This window comes from Pistacia vera, unplaced genomic scaffold (genome assembly GCF_008641045.1).
Source record: "Pistacia vera cultivar Batoury unplaced genomic scaffold, PisVer_v2 Contig146, whole genome shotgun sequence".
In the NCBI taxonomy this organism is placed as follows: Eukaryota; Viridiplantae; Streptophyta; class Magnoliopsida; order Sapindales; family Anacardiaceae; genus Pistacia; species Pistacia vera.
The window spans coordinates 1,455,520-1,475,273 of record NW_022195532.1 but is presented as its reverse complement, the minus strand read 5'-3'; the positions used below and the strand labels follow the sequence as shown (position 1 = coordinate 1,475,273).

At 36.2% G+C, this 19,754-nt stretch overlaps 3 protein-coding genes across 3 annotated transcripts; all 3 read right to left on the bottom strand.

Annotated features, from left to right (window-relative positions):
- Nucleotides 1–1,992: 1,992 nt before the first annotated feature.
- LOC116123934 (glutathione S-transferase PARB-like) lies at nt 1,993–2,849 on the bottom strand. The gene is made up of 3 exons (XM_031409677.1): nt 2,693–2,849; nt 2,568–2,616; nt 1,993–2,458 (listed from the first exon to the last, which is right to left on the bottom strand). The coding sequence occupies exons 1-3, from the start codon at nt 2,843–2,845 to the stop codon at nt 2,004–2,006; spliced, it is 657 nt and encodes a 218-aa protein (XP_031265537.1). The 5' UTR covers nt 2,846–2,849; the 3' UTR covers nt 1,993–2,003.
- A 1,325-nt stretch (nt 2,850–4,174) lies between these two features.
- On the bottom strand, nt 4,175–7,458 carry LOC116123896 (mechanosensitive ion channel protein 8-like). The gene is made up of 5 exons (XM_031409636.1): nt 5,975–7,458; nt 5,455–5,578; nt 5,005–5,298; nt 4,716–4,918; nt 4,175–4,617 (listed from the first exon to the last, which is right to left on the bottom strand). Exons 1-5 carry the CDS (start codon nt 7,456–7,458, stop codon nt 4,323–4,325), a joined length of 2,400 nt encoding a protein of 799 aa, XP_031265496.1. The 3' UTR covers nt 4,175–4,322.
- A 660-nt stretch (nt 7,459–8,118) lies between these two features.
- On the bottom strand, nt 8,119–16,401 carry LOC116123855 (serine/threonine-protein kinase STY46-like). The gene is made up of 18 exons (XM_031409590.1): nt 15,976–16,401; nt 14,978–15,092; nt 14,694–14,791; nt 14,476–14,592; nt 14,311–14,365; nt 13,903–14,013; nt 13,576–13,626; nt 13,154–13,157; nt 12,804–12,844; nt 11,790–11,908; nt 11,608–11,715; nt 10,725–10,798; nt 10,417–10,592; nt 9,643–9,738; nt 9,298–9,378; nt 9,130–9,183; nt 8,728–8,861; nt 8,119–8,654 (listed from the first exon to the last, which is right to left on the bottom strand). Exons 1-18 carry the CDS (start codon nt 16,167–16,169, stop codon nt 8,621–8,623), a joined length of 1,662 nt encoding a protein of 553 aa, XP_031265450.1. The 5' UTR covers nt 16,170–16,401; the 3' UTR covers nt 8,119–8,620.
- Between the last annotated feature and the right edge of the window lie 3,353 nt (nt 16,402–19,754).

Sequence of the window (19,754 nt, the reverse complement as noted above, 5' to 3'; positions counted from 1 at the left end):
TTGGAAAACTTAGCATACAGCTTCTTTTCCCTCAATCGTTACGACACGAATCTCAAGTGTTCCTCATGCTCTTCTCTCGACTTAGAATGAACCAGGATATCATCTATGAAAACCACTATAAACTGATCCAAACAATCATGGAATACCCGGTTCATCAAGTCCATAAATACTGCTGGGGCATTTGTCAAACCAAAAGGCATCACTACAAATTCATAATGCCCATACCTTGTACGGAAAACAATCTTTGCTACATCTTGATCGGCCACTCTTACTTGATGGTACCCTGACCTCAAATTAATTTTGGAGAACACTGCTGCTCCTTTCAACTGATAAAACAGATCATCAATACGAGGTAACGAGTACTTATTCTTCACTGTTACTTTATTCAGCTCTCTATAGTCTATACACATCCGCAGTGACCCATCTTTCTTCTTCACAAACAAAATTGGAGCTCCCTTGGGAGAATGACTTAGTCGGATAAAGCCTTTATCTAAAAGCTCTTGGAGTTGCTTCTTTAATTCTTAAAGCTCTGCTGGGGCCATTCGATAAAGGGCTTTAGATATTGGTGCTATTCCTGGTGCTAGTTCAATACTAAACTCAGCCTCTCTCTCTAGAGGCAAACCCGGCAACTCTTCCGGAAACACATCTAGAAACTCTCAAACTACTGGCACCTCTGAATCTCTGACTGAGGAACATCGCCACTTTGCATTACATGTGTAATATACCCTGAACACCCCTTTCTTAACATCTTTCTAGCTTTCATGCTACTAATTAACATGCTCAACTGATGACCCTCTCCAAAGCTAAACTTGTCTCCATTATCAAGATTAAATCTCGCTTTCTTTTTCCGACAATCAATCTATACTCCATTCTTCCCTAGGAAATCCATGCCCAATATGACATCAAAGTCGAGCATATCAAACACTATTAGATCCACTGCTAATTCTCGTCCATGGATCACTATCGACTCTCCTGATAACATCTCATGGGTCACAACACTAACCCCATTGGGTAACTCTATCTTAATGGGTTGGTTCACTCTAGTAGGTTTCAAACCTAATCTCTCTATCATCCCATAAGATATAAAAGAATGAGTGGCTCTAGAATCAATTAAAGCATATAAAGGAATAGCATGGAATAATAACTGATCAGTTACAGTTGATGGATTGGCCTCTACTTCACCTTGTGCCACTATAAACACTCTGGCACTAGTACCTCTAGAACTCTGAACTGTTGATGGGAGAGGAGCTTTACAATCCCTCCTCAAGTGCCCTGGCTGCTGGCACCGATAACACACGTTCTGGTCTCTCAAACACTCTCCTGAGTGGTTCCTCCCACATTTAGGACAAGAGGGAAACCCTTCTGTCCGAGGTCGTTTACTCCTCCAATCCCTTCTATTCTGTCTAAGCTGAAACTTCTTTTTATTACTCTTCATTTCTTTGCTCTTTCCGCCCTCAACTTTTTCTCTATGTGGGGCGGATGAGGTTCACTCGATCCTTCTATTGAGGGACCTACTAGGGTGATCTTGTTCTCAAATATCTCCGCCCTCATTGCTCGTCTCAAGGCCTCACTATAAGTTTGTAGACCTGGCAAAACGGGTGGGTGGGCCGGGTACGGGCCGGGTAAAACGGGTACGGGTAAAACGGGTACGGGTCTTATACGGGTGGATATATACGGGTCCAATATTTTGGACCCGTGCCCTACCCTATACGGGTACGGGTGGACCCGCGGGTGGACCGTTTTTTCTCTCTCCAGCTTTTGGTTTTGACAGTTTCACCCCTAACAGTTTTCAATTGTGACAATTACACCCCCAAAATTCCTGCAGTTTTAATTTTTTACATTTACACCCCCTAAATCAACTACTCTAAATTCAATTCAATTAAGAATATAAACAAATATGAACAAAAAAAAAACAAATAACACATAAACAAACAATAACATATAATACAAGACAAATTACAAAAAATAAATAAACAAGTAGAGATCATCAACTACAACCAAATTCAAGTACTCTTCTGCATTTCAACCACCTTCTTCCAGGATTCTCTACTGGAAATCTCACCCCACCATCTCCCCACGTTCTCTCTAGAAGTGAAGAGCTCTCCTCGATCAGTGGCATTCACTAAGTACTGGGTGTTAGGCAAGTGTGAAAGATCGGCCAAAGAAAATTCATCACCCGCCAAGAACTGAGTCTCGCCCAGCCTTTTTTCGTAAACATCAAGAACTTTTGCCAACTTCGCTTCGCTTTGTTTGATCAGACCCTCATCTTGCTTGAGCTTCATTCGAGGCGCAAATGCTAGTTGAAACACTAGAGCAGAACTAGGTAGGTTAAAGCTTTGCCCTTCAGCTTCCAACCACTGATCTATGGATGCTTTTGCCAATGGGTTTGTCCCGTACAATCCCTTATTACCCTTTTCTTTGTATTTCTCACATATATAACGACATATTGCTCGAGACTCTGGTCTCACATAAATGAACACAATTCCATAAATTATGAATACCAAATGGAAAACAAGGAAAACAAGGAATCTGATTAACTGAAATAAATAAAAATGGATAAAAGTTACCAAAGAGTGAGATGTTCTCATCTTGAAAAGCTGGTACTTGACCAAAGGGCTGTTACATTCGAAGTGAGAAACAAAAATACTGCATTTGAAAATAAAAAAGGAAATTCATTTGAGGGAGTACGTACCTGGATCTTGATAAAATCGGCCTTCTTGTGTTCGCCTTTGGCCAGGTTAATTGAAATGAGCTGAAAATCCACATCTTTCTCCAGGAGACAGGCCAGGACTCGAGACACGGCAGTGGAAAGTGGCGGACCATATACTTTTACTGGAGTTGCCATTGGATTTAGAATTTGTGATAGTTCAGTTAGAGAGAGTCCTGCTTCTTTCTTTTTACATGGCTTCCATGTGTCTTGTTGTTTTGTTTTCAACCATACAGAACCTTGAACTTGTCCCTGCCACTATATCCCTTACTTGAAGCAAGTAGTTACACTTACACATACACAAAAGGGTAAAAGCAAACCCAACTGTTGGGACCAAAATCACCAGGGGCTTCAGGCTTCAACGTAACCTGTATGTGCAAATACTGGTTAGCCCAAATGGAAATGGGCTTTTATTATCTATCCAGTTTTGATGTTATGATTAAGTGGACAAGCCTCAACAAGCTAAAATGCTGCTAAATCAATTCGGCGTTTCTGAATGCGAATTGTCCCTCGGTTTTGAATGTTCTCGTTAGGTGTTACCATGAAAATGCTGTGGTTTTCATTGATGCTTGATTTTGATATCAACAACCTTTAATTTTTATTGATGTTTGATTTTAACACCAATAATCTCATATATGTAAAGTATTAAGTAGGTCTTAAAAATTACACATGTTTAATATAAGATTTGGGTTAAGGTCACAGTTGCATGCAAAGACTAAATAATAAATGAGACAGTGAGAGTTTTTATTATGGTTTGGATGCTCAAAACGATTCTTGCAACTACTGTTTTCTTTTATATGAGTGTTCTTGGTGATTAGCCAAATTACAAGAGGTTGCGAACTACGAACAAAATTATAGAAGTTTGATATTCGAAGAGAATATTAAGTCAGTCTCTTTCCCATATGTTTGTCTTGGCTATTTGTTTTGTTCAAGTCAGCGATCTCGATTTTGTGAGGGGGAGTCCTCTATTTATAGCCACTGAATTCAAGGTAATGATTACAAGTCTATAAGTGGGTAGGTATCGTGCATGTCATTCCTTGCGTCCATTTGGCTAATAACTTAGGAAATATCCTTAAATTATATGGGGCTTGGATATGTGTGTAGACCACAATCATTCACAGACAAAACTTGAGCCTGCTGAGTTGGTGATAGCCGTATTCTCTCTGTCTTGGGGCGATATGGCAAATTCTGGGTAACGCAAAGCCTTCTTGAACTCTGATTAGTACTCACTAATATAAGCTTACATCATCCCTGATATTTTAAGCATAACAATTCTCTGAATGGTTTTGTTTGAGAGCTAAATATCAAAGTTGCATTAATTATGCGCCAATAGTTTCAGAAATTGCTCATATAGATGCAGAGTAGCTTATTTTTATTTCATAAACTGTGGTACACGGACACACGCTCACATATTTGACATTGTCCCCATCACCTTCTTGATCTAGGAAACTACAAATTAGAAACCTCTTTTTTTTTTGGGTTGAAGAAGCTACGATAACAAGTTTGCTGTTTATTAAGGCCACAATTGAAGGGTTTGCAGACTCCATGACGACACCGCCTTCTTTGATGTCACGTCATCACTGTAAGGATTATATAATTGGCCATGTAAAAAGATTTAAATACCATTGGCACAAGCAGTCCAATTTGAAGGAAGCCTATTTGATGTCAAATTTGGCATATTGCGGACATTCACATCAAGTGGTAGCATACGATATTCAATACCAAGATCTTTAAAGGCTCTGATCATTTCTTCAATCAGCTGTGCTCTCCTTGTTACTCTCTCTCCTGGGTTCTGAAAGTTCAATCTGTGTTGCACCCACATTGATATCTTCACTTTGTTCATGTCCTCAACCTCCGTCACCACCATCAGTGGAGATGGGTGCCAATGATCCCTTTTGCTTTCAACGTATCTGCACATAAAATTTATAGCCACTGGACTCATTACAATTAGGCCTCAACGAAATACAATTATTAGTAAAGACTAAAGAGGAAGCATCTCAAGGTATACCCTATTATTCTTTCTCTCAGGGTGGAAATTTTCTCCAATTGAGTGGAGATGTGGACACAGAATTCAATGGTCTCATACATATCTGGACTACGATAAAAGTTACCAATAGGCTTGGTGGCTAGAACACTGTTGGGGTACTTAATCTTTTGGTTATCATACCGAAGAAACACTGTTGTTAATATATTCATCTCTTCCACTATCATCTGAACCACAAAAGAAACACAAGTTAGGACCAAAAATCTCCTTTTAAAAAGAGATGCTAATTATACAGAGATTTTAAAGATTTTACCTGGACTCCATCCACTTCACATCTATCACCAACGTCGAATGGATGCATTATAAATAAGAAAATGATTGCTTCGAAAACTGTTCTGCAGCTATTCCCAAAGATAAATGCCACCAAGAGAACCTGGGAGCTTATAAAGACTAGGAAATGGGAGATGGGAATTCCAAGTATAGCAAGCCAGATTACAAAAATTATGATAGATACAATAATGTTCAACATGTTATGAAGTTCGTCCACAGCTGTTTTTGTGTCATTGAGAGACAATGCAAGTGCTTTTCGTTCTTTGAATGCATTAACCTAAAACAAAAAGAAGGGCAAAGTTCTTGATTCAGGAATGAGTTTAGTAAGAATATAAAACAAAGACATTTTCCCCGGGAGGAAAAGAGATTAATTGTAGTCGTCTTTTCCATTAAAGGTTGAAAACAGGATAAGCAAGTGTTAGATTTTAATTACCAGCCAGATGTTAAGAGCTTCTTTGTTGATTCCCTCATTTTCACATGGGGCTCCAAGGAGACGCTTTGTCTTTAAAGCTTCCCCTTCTCCCATAAAGCACATCAAATCGTCCAAGTATATGTATCTGATACAGAGATTGAAACAATAAATATCAGGAATAAACGAAATACTGAGAAGTCCATCATCAACTTTTTTACAGCTCTGATAAACTTTCTTTTTATGTTTACAATACTATAAGCAGTAATTGCAAAAAGTTATCTTTTGAGACAAAAATAATCTGGCCCTCTTATTTATAGTTTGAAATTATCTCAGTGGTCTCCTCTGGTTTTTTTCTTGTTCACCCTTCACTTGCAACAAATCCCAGAGAATATATACAAAAAACAAAAATAGTTGAGCTCCCGTCTAAACAGAGGTAATTCGAGTAAATATGATAATAATGCAAGAAAAGTCTTTAAACTAGGATTTACCATTTCAATGGCCAAGGAATGATAAAATTTGAGAGAAAATAGATTACACTTACGAGGACCATGGCTTAGCCACCTTCTGAAATATCTTCTTAGCTGCCTCTTTAGCCTGACATTCATTTTTAATTTCCAGTAAAGAGTCATCCTCCATATCAGAATTCAATATCTGCTCATCCAGTGTAGACAAGGACCCATGACTGATGATATTTATCATCCTCTTCATGTTCCAAGCAGATATATTCTTCCGGTTCATCTTATGCAGGTGATCAATTGGGATCTTATGATCTTGCTTTCCAGACATTGTCTTAGAGAATCTTGGTTTTCTTCCAACCGAACAGCATCTATCTGGTTTCCCATTCCCAATCCTTGGAAGCAGAGTTGTCCTGGGGTCACCAGGCATAGTAGCACCAGCGTTTCGAACTTCTTGAATCTCGGGAACGGCCCCTTCTTCTTGTGTGATACGTCTATCAAAACACGGTGGACCGGAGAGCGTTTCAATCACATACTGATTGAACAAAGCCTCCTGGATTCGTTCGAAGTAGGTATTCACATGGAATGATGAAGCCAGAACCTTAACAAGCAAGGTTTTTAAGAGCCATATTAAGGTACCCACCAAAAAACATACCAGTGTTCTACTCACGTAAGGCAAGATCTTACTCTTAGTCTCTTGCTCAACCTTGCGATTAAAAATACAGTTCCACCCAAACAAAACCAGACCCAGCCAGAGGCAATTCTGAACGGCCTTTCTCAGCCCATAAACGAAGTACAGAACACGTTTTCGCCAAAGAAAATTACGTTCAAGAAAGATCACCGCAACTCGAATTCCCCAACCAGAGACTAAACGTCCACAGATTACAGCCAAAAGCATAATCTCCCATTTCCATAGTGGAAGATCCCACAGTTTTTGCCCTTTTATGAAAGGAACTGAAAGGTTACAAATCAAGGCCCCTATAAGCACAAATAGACTTAGCCATTGAAGAATTGTCAACGTATTGAATTTCGGTTTTCTGAAATCATCTTGAATGTCTCCAATATCATCTTCTTCATGTTCGTGACTTCTCCCGGACCTATCATATTCTTCCTCAGGTGGGTCTGATAATCTAGACTTCGTCTTGTCCACTAAAGATTTCCATGAGTTTTTTTGAGAAAGATTTGGACTTCTCAACACCTCTGCTACACGCGAACCTGAAGACTGTTGACTTGTTTCATTGGCTGGCAAGTCCTGGCTTCTCTGCCGAACAGCTTCAGTTAATACTTCTTCAAAGGAAATTTTGGGTTTCTTGACTGGACCTGGAGGTCTACTCCTTGGAGATTCAGAGCTGGATTTTGAAGCGTTTTCAATTTCTTTTCCCGTATCATTTTCATTCTCAATCTTGACAACTACGTCTCTTTGGTCTCCAGAATCAAGAGACTGCGACATGTGAAAGTTTTTGTAGTGATACAAGAGAGGTTGTTGCTCTTGTTCCAGGCCTTGAGAATGTGTAGCATGAGAACGTTTTTCTTTCCAGGAACTTAACAAAGGAGTGAAAGGACGTTCCATTAGGAAAATTTAGACGTTACGTAGAGAATTACTGCCCATTTAAAACCCTTTTTCACTGCAAGGTTTGTGATAAAAAGGGGCGGGTAATATTCGTTAAATATAACAAATAATACTGTATGTAAAATCAAATATAAAATAAGATTTTAGTACATTTGAGTATTTGACTTATTTATTAATAGTTAAAACATATTAACATAGTGGTATAGACATAAACATATATCTGAATAGTCAAATAATTAGAAATAATATAAATAGATGTACTACCGTAGCAATGGACACTACTATTACAAAAAATATCTTTTTTTTTCGTTTTTTACTATATATACTATTTTGAGGGCTATTACCTCTTAAAAATATAAAGGAATGAGAATATTTATACAATATTTTATTGATCACTCAAAACATAGGTTAAAGTGGATTAATTTTCTTTCTATATCATATTCAGAAAGTGGACATGCTTACAAGATGGGTAATGCAAATAACACGTGGGCATCTAAAGTACTGTAGAGGGATGCATTGGCGGAGAGAACTGATGCTGAGAACGAGTTGCACTATAACTTTAGCAAAGTAAAAGTTGCTCCTTCTAGTATGATAAATTCTCTATGCTAGGTGTAGATTATTTGGAATTTGCTTTGGATTATCAATTCCTTTTAAGTCTCCCCACCTGACTAGGGTTTTCAAGTTTTGGTAATGAGCTTTCTGGGAATAAAATTGCTACATTGTCTCAATGGCATTTTCATTTGCTCCATTAAATGGGCATAAAACAAGAAGAATTTAATACTGATACTTTCTATTGAATGGGGGAATTTTCAGATTTTAGAAATCTCCTCACTTCCTCACATTTTTATGGATAAAAAGTCTGCATATATTCCGCAATATTAGCAACTTCATAATCAAGTTTGTTATCTCCTTTCGTTATCATTTGATACCCTATTCCCAAGCTTTAATTTTCCTTGTAAATACTCAAAACACCTGGCTGAACTGTATAAGCACCCTATTCCAGTTGATATATTATTTTATATCTACAGAAAGAAGTCTAGTGCGGAAGATCATATTTCTAAAGAGTTAAAAACATCTCATATTATGAACAAAATATCCATATTTCCATGCCCAGTCCGATGGCTGCCTCACGTAAAGCACTGTTACAACTCTTCACGGTAACTTATTCTTCGGCTATTCCTTTATTCTTTTCCAACCTGCTTCAACATTATGAAAGTTTCTAAAAGCACATTATGGAAACAAAAAGACTTGAGTCAATATTTTCTATACCTCCTTGCCAAGTACTGCAAAAATTCTACGATTTCTGGGAATTCAGGTCTCAAAGACGGGTCCTGCTGCCAGCATCCCTCAAGTAATTCAATGAATTCTGGATGAGTATGCCTAGGAATTTGAGGCCTTAGACCCTAATAATGCCACCATTAAGAGAGTTTTATTAGTTCAAGCTTGTTCTAAGCTTATAAAAAGCTATACATTCTGTAGTAATCAATTTAATGAACTCAAAGACGTATTGTAATCTACCTTTAGCGATCTTAATTGGCTTAATAGGTAGCAGTAAGTTAAGTTAAAGGGCATTTTGGTGGTTCATAAGCAATACCAAATAAATAGTCTTGAAGACTAAAATTTTCTTTTGAATGTGGTAATCCTAAGCAGAAGTTGTTTTGTGAAGAATACCTTCTGGACCACACCAACAGCTGCTTGTAAGGGGGTTAAGTCCTCGTATGGAAGCTGTCAAATGAAAAATAATAATAATAATAATTAATACATAACATCCATTGAAGCTAGCATTTTCCTAATGAAATGCTCAGTATTTCTACACAAAAAGTTGCAATACAGCGTTACCTTTCCTGTGAGAAGCTCCCATAGCACAACCCCGAAGCTGAAAACATCAGCTTTGTGATCATATGGTTTATGTTCAATTACCTTTCAAGTACACCAAATAAGCACATAAACAAATACTTTTGGGATGGTTCAATAAGTCCATGTGATTCATCCATCTGTCAGTTTAATCCGAATAATTATAGCACATAATTTATGGTGCTTAGTACTGAAAAATTCTGAAAAACCCAGGATATTTTCCCGCAAATATAATAACTTTACATGAGATTTAAATATAAAAACCCACAATTTCTACTGTCAGCAAAGTAAATCAAATGGTCAATGTCCATAAAATTGCAGAATACCAACCTCCGGTGCCATCCAGCGATACGTTCCAGTTTCTGCAGTCATCACTCCAGACTGAACTTGAACTCGAGCAACACCAAAATCAGCAATCTTAACAACCTACGAAAATATTTTAAAATATTAAGAAAGACAAAGCTCTGGTAAATTTGAGTATAGTCTTCTAAGAAGCTGATATAGCTCTAATCAACAAGAAGCAATATGAAACATAAAGATGAATTTCATAAGCAATGCCAGCAAAATAATCAAAATAGTGCTCACATTATTATGAATCCAAGGGTAAAACACAATCACAATGCTAAGCCATGAATATTATCAAAATAAGATGGCACTTTTATGCAATCTCTTAAGCAAATCAGGAAGCCCTCAATGAAGGCCACAGTGAAAATAATTGGCGGGGAGCCAAGACTCTGCACACCTCTCTTAAGTAAATCAGGAACTCTTCATTCCCTCAACGAACTCCACAATGAAAGAAAATTTGGTAGTGGACCAAGAATCAGCACACTTATCTGTCTATCACTCACCAAAACCTCACGGTGTGAAGTTCTGGCTCAAATTTGAGACCCGTCCATGGCCATTGACCAGAAAAAACTAACCACAACTACTAAATTATAACAAGGTGCAAGAATGCCCAGCTCTTGAAATTGCATTTCTCCCTTCAAAAGGAATCAATCTGTAATTTTGTTCCCATCTTCATGCACCTTGGGGAGATGAACGTAGTACTCTTAAAAATATGACAAAAATTACAAAGTAAATAGCATAAGCAGGAGAATCTCTTACTCCATTTTCATCCATTAGAAGATTGGCAGCTTTGAGATCCCTATGAATGATATTGTTTTGGTGCAAATAATTCATTCCCATGGAAACATCAATTGCAATTCTGAGCAAGGATGGAAGCTTAAAACCACCCTTTTGTTTTTGCAGAAAGTCATACATGCTTCCACCAGACATGAATTCTGAGAAGGGAATGTCCACAGAGAAAAACAAAAGAACTTAAAATAAAATTGGTCATATATCCAGAATAAAAAGTTTCAAGCACTTTAATGATGAGTATGGCGCTCAAATACATGTTAGTCATCTAAATATACCTGTCACAATGCACAGCTTTGGAGGTCTTGAACATGCACCAATGAATTGAACAACATTTTTGTGCCGAACTTTCCTACATATTTCAAAGCAAGAGTTTATAGAGGGAACATAAATATTCTGATGGCAGGATGCAGACAGTAGCATACATTTTCAATGCTCTGTAAGAAAAACAAATCCAAATTTGATAATCAAAGAGATCATAAGCTTCATACAGAGTTCACAGATATCAAATTATAATTTTACAATTGGAAAAAAAAAATGTTTATACAATTAGAAAAAAAAATGATTTCATTTTTAACTTTTGAATATTTCAAGCTCACTCACCGTTTATCTTAATATATGTTTTTCTAGATTGACAATTTTTAGCAAAAAAGTTTTTCTCCTGAGCTAAATTACAGAACTTGTTTATTATCCACATCCAATTATTGCTGCATACAAAGAAAAATAAAATGATAAAGAGGAAACATCATATCTCATCCAGTAGTTCAACACGTCCCCATCTTAATGGATATCAACATGGACAACTATGCTTACAAACAAGGAATTCCTAGTATGGTATAGCACACATAATTACACTAGTAAGACTTTTACATTTCCAAGCAGTAGGAGAATGGTTTCACCTGACAACCAGTACCTAATTGACTAGATAAAGATACATCTACATAACCATGAAAAGATTAAAGATCCTATCAAGTAAAATGTATATATGAGCATTAGTTGATTATAAAAATATGCTCATTACAGTCACAAGCAAACGGCACTTGTCCAGATAAAGTATCAATATATATGTGTGTGTTCCCTTGTAAGTGGAAACAAAAGCGAGCTCAGGAAAAGCAAAAATATGAGACCAATACCAATGACAGAAAATTTGATTTAACAAACCTCATAATATAGACTTCTTGAGCAAATTCCTTCTGCATGTTTTCGTTTAGATGCTCTACTGTAAGAACTTTAATAGCCACATCTTGGCTATAGAATGTACCTTTGTACCTGCATCAGTCAAAAGCATTCTATTAAGCTCTTACTCACAAACAGAAAAACTCTAACGGATGATAAAAACTCACAAATCACCATAGGATCCAGATGCAATTTTATATTCATATTTCAACAGGCTTGCATCAATTTCCCAAACATCAATTCCATCAGTAGGTAAATTCACATGGTAGATTCTGGTTTGTTCTTGCTTCCCAGCATGATACACACCATGCAGATGCTTCTGCACAGCACTTCAAGTTGTCAAATTTACGTAACTGCTAAAAGAATGAAAGAAGAAGTTAAACACAAAACTATATGCATCAAAGAGTTCGTGTAGATTTACAGGGAAGTATGAATTTTCTTCTACCACTTTCTCAGAAGTTATCACTAAGAAAAATTGGAAATAACTTAAAACAGTCACAGTCACAGTCACTGGGAAAATACAATGAGATAGCAACTCAGAAACTTCAGAAATTTCTATAAAATGACTAATAGGAATTATTTCTGGGCTATAATAAACCAGTGAAACTGAATTTTACATAAAATTCACGCCAGTAAAAACAACTTTTNTAGCAAAAAAGTTTTTCTCCTGAGCTAAATTACAGAACTTGTTTATTTTCCACATCCAATTATTGCTGCATACAAAGAAAAATAAAATGATAAAGGGGAAACATCATATCTCATCCAGTAGTTCAACGCGTCCCCATCTTAATGGATATCAATATGGACAACTTTGCTTACAAACAAGGAATTCCTAGTACGGTATAGCACACATAATTACACTAGTAAGACTTTTACATTTCCAAGCAATAGGAGAATGGTTTCACCTGACAACCAGTACCTAATTGATGAGATAAAGATACATCTACATAACCATGAAAAGATTAAAGATCCTATCAAGTAAAATATATATATGAGCATTAGTTGATTATAAAAGCATGCTCATTACAGTCACAAGCAAACGGCACTTGTCCAGATAAAGTATCAATATATATGTGTGTGTTCCCTTGTAAGTGGAAACAAAAGCGAGCTCAGGAAAAGCAAAAATATGAGACCAATACCAATGACAGAAAATTTGATTTAACAAACCTCATAATATAGACTTCTTGAGCAAATTCCTTCTGCATGTTTTCGTTTAGATGCTCTACTGTAAGAACTTTAATAGCCACATCTTGGCTATAGAATGTACCTTTGTACCTGCATCAGTCAAAAGCATTCTATTAAGCTCTTACTCACAAACAGAAAAACTCTAACGGATGATAAAAACTCACAAATCACCATAGGATCCAGATGCAATTTTATATTCATATTTCAACAGGCTTGCATCAATTTCCCAAACATCAATTCCATCAGTAGGTAAATTCACATGGTAGATTCTGGTTTGTTCTTGCTTCCCAGCATGATACACACCATGCAGATGCTTCTGCACAGCACTTCAAGTTGTCAAATTTACGTAACTGCTAAAAGAATGAAAGAAGAAGTTAAACACAAAACTATATGCATCAAAGAGTTCATGTAGATTTACAGGGAAGCATGAAATTTCTTCTACCACTTTCTCAGAAGTTATCACTAAGAAAAATTGGAAATAACTAAAAACAGTCACAATCACAATCACTGGAAAAATACAATGAGATAGCAACTCAGAAACTTCAGAAATTTCTATAAAATGACTAAGAGGAATTATTTCTGGGCTATAATAAACCAGTGAAACTGAATTTTACATAAAATTCACGCCAGTAAAAACAACTTAGAACTGAAAAAAATTACTAAATTAAGCAAAAATAAAAACAGTCTTTCCCATACCACAAGCAAAATAAATCCAAGGATATAATTACAATTATAATTGGAAAGACAAGCAGTAAGTAAAGGGACTACCTCAACCTTTGCTATTTCCTCTACCAGCACATTTCTCAACTGCTCAGCATCCTATATATGAGCATACAGGTCAATTGAAGAGGTGAGAACAAATTCATAATTTAATATGGCATTGTTAAATAATACAAGAGAACCGAAAAACAAGTAACTTGAAACACTACATCTAGAATAGTATTTCACCATGAATCAAAAACCAACCTTCATGCGATACAAAGAAGATGAATACTTTAGCTAGATTATTATAAATTTTATTTGAACAAAAGGAACATTCTCCTAGGACTAATAATTTGTTACAATATTATTATAACTAATAAAGAAATAAAATACCTCAAGTGACCAACCATCAACAACAAACACATCCAAGGAGTAGCCATCTACAGTGGAAAATGCATGTGCTTCTTGAATGTTCAACCCGATATCGGACAGTAAGGAAGTCAGCTGAAAATTCAATAGAGAAATTTTAACAGCAAATTGAGAAACATTACTTTACAGAAGCAGCATTATTTCATGTTGACTAAACCGTCAAACCCACCTGCCAAATAATTAATTTGAACGATAAGATGCAAAAAGACATGTTTTTAGGAGATGGGTGGGGATGACAGCAAACCAGATAAATCCGAAGATGTCATAGTTGCTAATTTTTTTATAACAAGCAAATTTGATAGAAATACAACAAGATTATGCGCATAGATGATAAGAAAAGCTGGCTAGAAATAACCAAATGACATTAGCTACCTGACTGAGAAGTTTTGGCTTGTCATTTGTCGAAATTGTAATTTCATGCATTACCCTACAAAATTGTGAAAGCATTGAAATGTTATTCTACCCAAAAAATTTAGAAGTTTCTAGCAATTGATAAGATCATCTCAAAATTAGGGAAGGCATTTAAGAACAATCTACCGAGAGTTAAATTGATAGGAATTCATGGTAACATCGTTATCTTGAACATCAGATCTGTTGGCTACATTTACAAGCTCTAGATCTGGTGATGAACCAAAGGCAGGAGGTGGATGCATGCTGAAAACAGAGAAGAGAGAAGCAAAAGGTAGATAAATAATATGATTAAAATCTAAAAGGCCTTGAAATTTGACAACTAAAGATAAAAGAACAAAACATGCCTCTGGTAGTTGGGATAGCCAGAATATACAGTATCTATTTTTCTCGGAGAGTTTGAATGAAGCGACTCACTAAAATGACTTGAAGAAGCAGAATGCACCTGCACAAGAGAAAGATTGTCAAAATGTGAGCTAAGAGTGACAAAAAGTACTGTATGATCTCCAAGGATAATAATTGTACAAATTTGACATAACTTACATGAACACAAAGCAGCAAAGACTAACGAAGCATCCATATGATTTTAAGAAAGAAAAGAAAACTTTACTTGGAAGGAACATAGAAATACCTGCACAAGCCGGACTTTAATTGCAGGTCTAGTTGCAGGGTCATGCGCCATATGCAGTAATCTTTTGTGCATCAGAACATCTTCTGCCCTCTCCACATTCACGTCCAGTGCATACCTTCATAATCAAGAATAATAATTTAATTATTCCTTATACAAAGCGATGAAATAATGACATAGCGATCAAAACTTTTAAGTTTTAAGAAATTTTTTAAATGGTCCAAACGACATTTCTTTTTTCTTTTTATTTTACCTACTCAGAGATAAAAGAAAATCGATTTATTATTATTTATTTATTTTCCTTTCAAAAATTAGTATTATCCCCATACAAGATTCAAAAGAATATGGTCGGTGATCAAGCCAAACCACTACTGTTACAAATGAGCCATCGTAATCACCGTCCATTCCTTCACTGGAAAATCAAGATAAAGTAATTGACTGAATTACGTTTAATCTTCGTTTCATAAACAAGCATAANGTCCAGTGCATACCTTCATAATCAAGAATAATAATTTAATTATTCCTTATACAAAGCGATGAAATAATGACATAGCGATCAAAACTTATAAGTTTTAAGAAATTTTTTAAATGGTCCAAACGACATTTCTTTTTTCTTTTTATTTTACCTACTCAGAGATAAAAGAAAATCGATTTATTATTATTTATTCATTTTCCTTTCAAAAATTAGTATTATCCCCATACAAGATTCAAAAGAATATGGTCGGTGATCAAGCCAAACCACTACTGTTACAAATGAGCCATCGTAATCACCGTCCATTCCTTCACTGGAAAATCAAGATAAAGTAATTGACTGAATTACGTTTAATCTTCGTTTCATAAACAAGCATCAAAAATTGTGAAATCTCTAAGTTGTCTTGAAGCAAACACAAATATAATGTAAATAACAATAAAGAAATATAAATAAATTCTAATTTTCTCACAGTTGGAAAAAAACAGAAGAAAAAAAAAAAAAAAATCAATGTAAAGCTAGGTTTGAGTACCTATTGGGGAGTCGATAAAAATGAGTCCATAGTTCATCTTCAAAACCAGGTTGCCTTGTCTCTTGTTCATTCGTTTCTTTTAGTCTACAAAGAACCTCGTGATAAACTTCAACTTTCTGTCTCTGCTTTCTACTCTGACTCGGTGCAAAATCCACAGCTCTACTACTGCAACTCTCTGCATCTCCCATCACCATAAAAACCGCATGAAATCAACAGCCAGAAAGGAAAACAATCCGTTGAAGGTCCTAATAAGAAAGTCTAGTGATGATCACTGGTTCCTGAGTCATTTGCATGTAAGAGAGAAGAAGAATATCATGTTTCTGGTTCTTCTCCCAATCTCATGGGCCATGGCTACTTTGAATCTTCTCTTTCTTTACTTTAATTATTTTTTTAATTTTCCCTCTCCATCTTTCTCTCCCTCCATCTCTGCTATCTTATAAACGTGATTAATTTGAAGGTTAATTAGAACGTTAAATAATGGCCTAGTGCGCACCCATAAGCGCGTATCTACGTGGATTCTAACAATGCTTTCTTGCTTTGCTTGTATCACCCTCTAATCTTTTTTAATTTAATTAAAGCGGTAATTAAATACAATTAATCAATCAATTAACGAAAGGATCTTATCCTTTAATATAATCCGCTGATTACATCACGCACCCCCACTTCTACTCAAATCCAATAGGCTTCCTTCGTTGTTTCATCTCCCACTAAATTCTAAAGGGATATTATAAAACAGCTTTGATCTGACCATTAAATTATGGGTTGTTGAGATACCCTCTAAACGTCATTGGAATCATGATTCCATTCCCTATTAATCCTTCTAGAGATTATAGGATTAATGAAAATAGAAGCCTGAGCTGGCGCACCAAGGAAATGATCGTTCAACTAATCACAGATATAGCAAAAATTGCCTTCTCAGGAAATCCTGGCACCTTGGACTTGCCGGGGAAAAATGATGTAAAGTTTCTATAAACTATTTATGCAGGACAGAGATCAATTAACTAAACTATTTTCAATAACAGATTCCTTATCTATCTAACTCCGATCTGGATAAAGATGGATGTTGACTTCACAACCTCCTTGTACAATTTTCTTAAGGAACGTGCCTAAAAACTTATATACCCACCGATGGTTGGCCCATGGTAAGGGCGAAACAAAGGGCTGGTGTAGGCTCAACTTACAGCTTTAGGTTTGATTATTCTAGACGTAAAAGTAGTATCTTTGTCCATGATTTATCTGAGTTGCAATGGGTTTTATGATTCTAAAAAGCAAGGGTAATGGATTCTGGGATTGTATAGAGATGGTGGAGTGACATTTATTGTACTTTGCTGGGTAAAGTATTTTGGTTAGTATTGTATATTATATTTGATTATAATAATATGATATGATGAAGGTGGGGAAGATGCTCTTCCACTATGAAAGGTAGCCTATTAGGAGACGAGACAGTAGCTTGTTTCTGAGGATGTTTCAGCTTGCAGCACATGCCCCACTTTCCAAAGGAATCGCGCTTGGAGTTTTGAGTTGGACCTAGAGCTGGACCATCCAGGTAGAAATTAGAATGAATGGTTGGATCATATGTTCCACGTTGTAATTTCAAACTTCAACAACCCACGTCATCATTCACTGTGACTGTGGCCTCCCTGCTTTGTGTCATTTTTTGTATCTTTGACTTGGTGAAACTAGAAGCCAAAACCAAAACCTATTCATAGTCATTTTTTGTATCATTGTCACCGGCAATGATTCTTCGATGATAAATTCCTGTCCAAGTCCGGTTTTAATAGGCCTTGACAGTAATGGCTTTAGTGATAGAATAATTCTGGTAAGTGGGCTCTGATTGTCCGAGTCCAGTGATAAAGAGAGTGTTGCAATTGGGTTGATTGTTTGCACTTTGCAGCTGTTGAGCGGCAGGTGTGATCCGACCCGCAGCGGTTACCGAGCCCACCTCTTGGTCGAAAAGCTGGCCCAACCAGCCATGATACAGGCCAGGCCGGGTTAACCCACACTTTTTTTTTAATTTTTTCATGAGTTTATGCATTGAAGAAACTATGATAGCCGACCTAAGCGGAACCAATCAACACAACGATCGGTCTAACTAATGGTCAAGACCCTCTTTTTATCCCACACACACGTACACTCACGCAGCTTCTAAAATCATCTAAAGGGCGTGAAAATTAAACAACAACATAAATGGAGAGCATAAATATAAATGAAGAACATGTACAAAAATGAAGAACAAGAACATAAAGGAAAACATAAATATTAAACATGTTAAAGAACATAAATTAAAACATATATGAGATCTTTTGCTATCTATAACATTTTCAGAGTATTACATCACCCTTGAGGTTGAAGAAAACTTAGAAATATGAAAGAAACATGGAAGAAGTATAGTAAAGATGTGATACTCCACCTTTGAGTTTTCGACAAACTCAATTCATGATTACTCCGGTCATACCCACTACCACAGTACGGGAACCTGGACTTTCCATTCATTCTTTTCAACAATCTGGTGCTCCTGTCTACCATCAATATGATCCAGTCACTGGTCACACTCCATTTGATCTTGACTGCCAATGCTCGGAATGCCGTGATGATCCTATTTGGGAAATCGATGAGCATTATCTTCCAAGACAAAACTATTTCAACCAAAAAAAGAAGAAAGCTCGCTGCAATCAAACAGATCTTCATTCCCGATTTGAAGAATATGATCCTGAAGTTGGTCTTCTTGGTCAACCATCTGGTAAATTTGACTATTATGTCAAATATTCTCCACCAGCCAGAAAGGATTCACCATCCAATAATCCCTCATGGGACATCCCTCTGAAACCTCAGCCCAAATCACCTTTAAAACTATCAAAACCTGCCAAATCACCTTACTTCAAACAGCCTTTACCATGTTATCAACAGTCTCTACGGTGGAAATAAATGATGGTGTCCTTTATGTAAAATAGGAATGGACTAAATGGCAATTTGCCTTTTCATTGTAATATTTCCCGTAGCCATTGTAAAAAGTCAAGTATTGTAAGCTTTTATTTTGTCAACAATTTTAGGCTACTTAATTAAAAAAAAAAAAAAAAAGTTAGCCTTGTAATTAATGCCTCATTTATGAGTGTTTGTCTCCCTTGTATCTATAAATAAAGGTTTTTCCCTTCTCGGGAGGAGGAGGAACTTGGTTGTAAACTTTGAAAACACTTTTGTTTATTTCTCTCACTCTTCATTTCCATATTTTCTCTACACTTCCATACTTTCTCTACACATCTTTACTACATTTCTTCCATGTTTCTTTCATATTTCTAAGTTTTCTTCAACCTCAATGGTGATGTAATACTCTGAAAATGTTATAGATAGCAAAAGATCTCATATATGTTTTAATTTATGTTCTTTAACATATTTAATATTTATGTTTTCCTTTATGTTCTTGTTCTTCATTTTTGTACATGTTCTTCATTTATATTTATGCTCTCCATTTATGTTGTTGTTTAATTTTCCAACCCTTTTAGATGATGTTAGAAGCTAGGGTGGGACGTGTGTGGGATAAAAGAAGGGCCTTGACCATTATTTAGACGAGCGTTTGTTGTTAGTTTCGTTAGGTCGACTATATTTCTTTCTTGGTTGTGAGAACATCTGGGAATTTTTGCAATTCATTAGCAATATGAGGCGAGATCATACTTGCCCCTAACATATCATACATGGATTGACACATTTTTCAACGATTGAAGTTGGTAAGAAAACATGAGGGTGGTAGCATTTTCATCAATGGTACGTGTTTGAACAAGGTA

Coding starts and splice junctions, on each gene's coding strand:
- LOC116123896 (XM_031409636.1), bottom strand. CDS start 7,458: ATGGAACGTCCTTTCACTCCTTTGTTAAGTTCCTGGAAAGAAAAACGT. Junction 5,299..5,454: donor AAGCTCTTAACATCTGGCTG/GTAATTAAAATC, acceptor TTTTTGTTTTAG/GTTAATGCATTCAAAGAACG. Junction 4,618..4,715: donor CTGAGAGAAAGAATAATAGG/GTATACCTTGAG, acceptor TTTTATGTGCAG/ATACGTTGAAAGCAAAAGGG.
- LOC116123855 (XM_031409590.1), bottom strand. CDS start 16,169: ATGGTGATGGGAGATGCAGAGAGTTGCAGTAGTAGAGCTGTGGATTTT. Junction 10,799..11,607: donor CAAGAAGTCTATATTATGAG/GTTTGTTAAATC, acceptor TGAAATATGTAG/GAAAGTTCGGCACAAAAATG. Junction 10,593..10,724: donor AAAGCTGTGCATTGTGACAG/GTATATTTAGAT, acceptor TTCCCTTCTCAG/AATTCATGTCTGGTGGAAGC.
- LOC116123934 (XM_031409677.1), bottom strand. CDS start 2,845: ATGGCAACTCCAGTAAAAGTATATGGTCCGCCACTTTCCACTGCCGTG. Junction 2,617..2,692: donor CCGATTTTATCAAGATCCAG/GTACGTACTCCC, acceptor CGAATGTAACAG/CCCTTTGGTCAAGTACCAGC. Junction 2,459..2,567: donor TGAGAACATCTCACTCTTTG/GTAACTTTTATC, acceptor ATGTGAGACCAG/AGTCTCGAGCAATATGTCGT.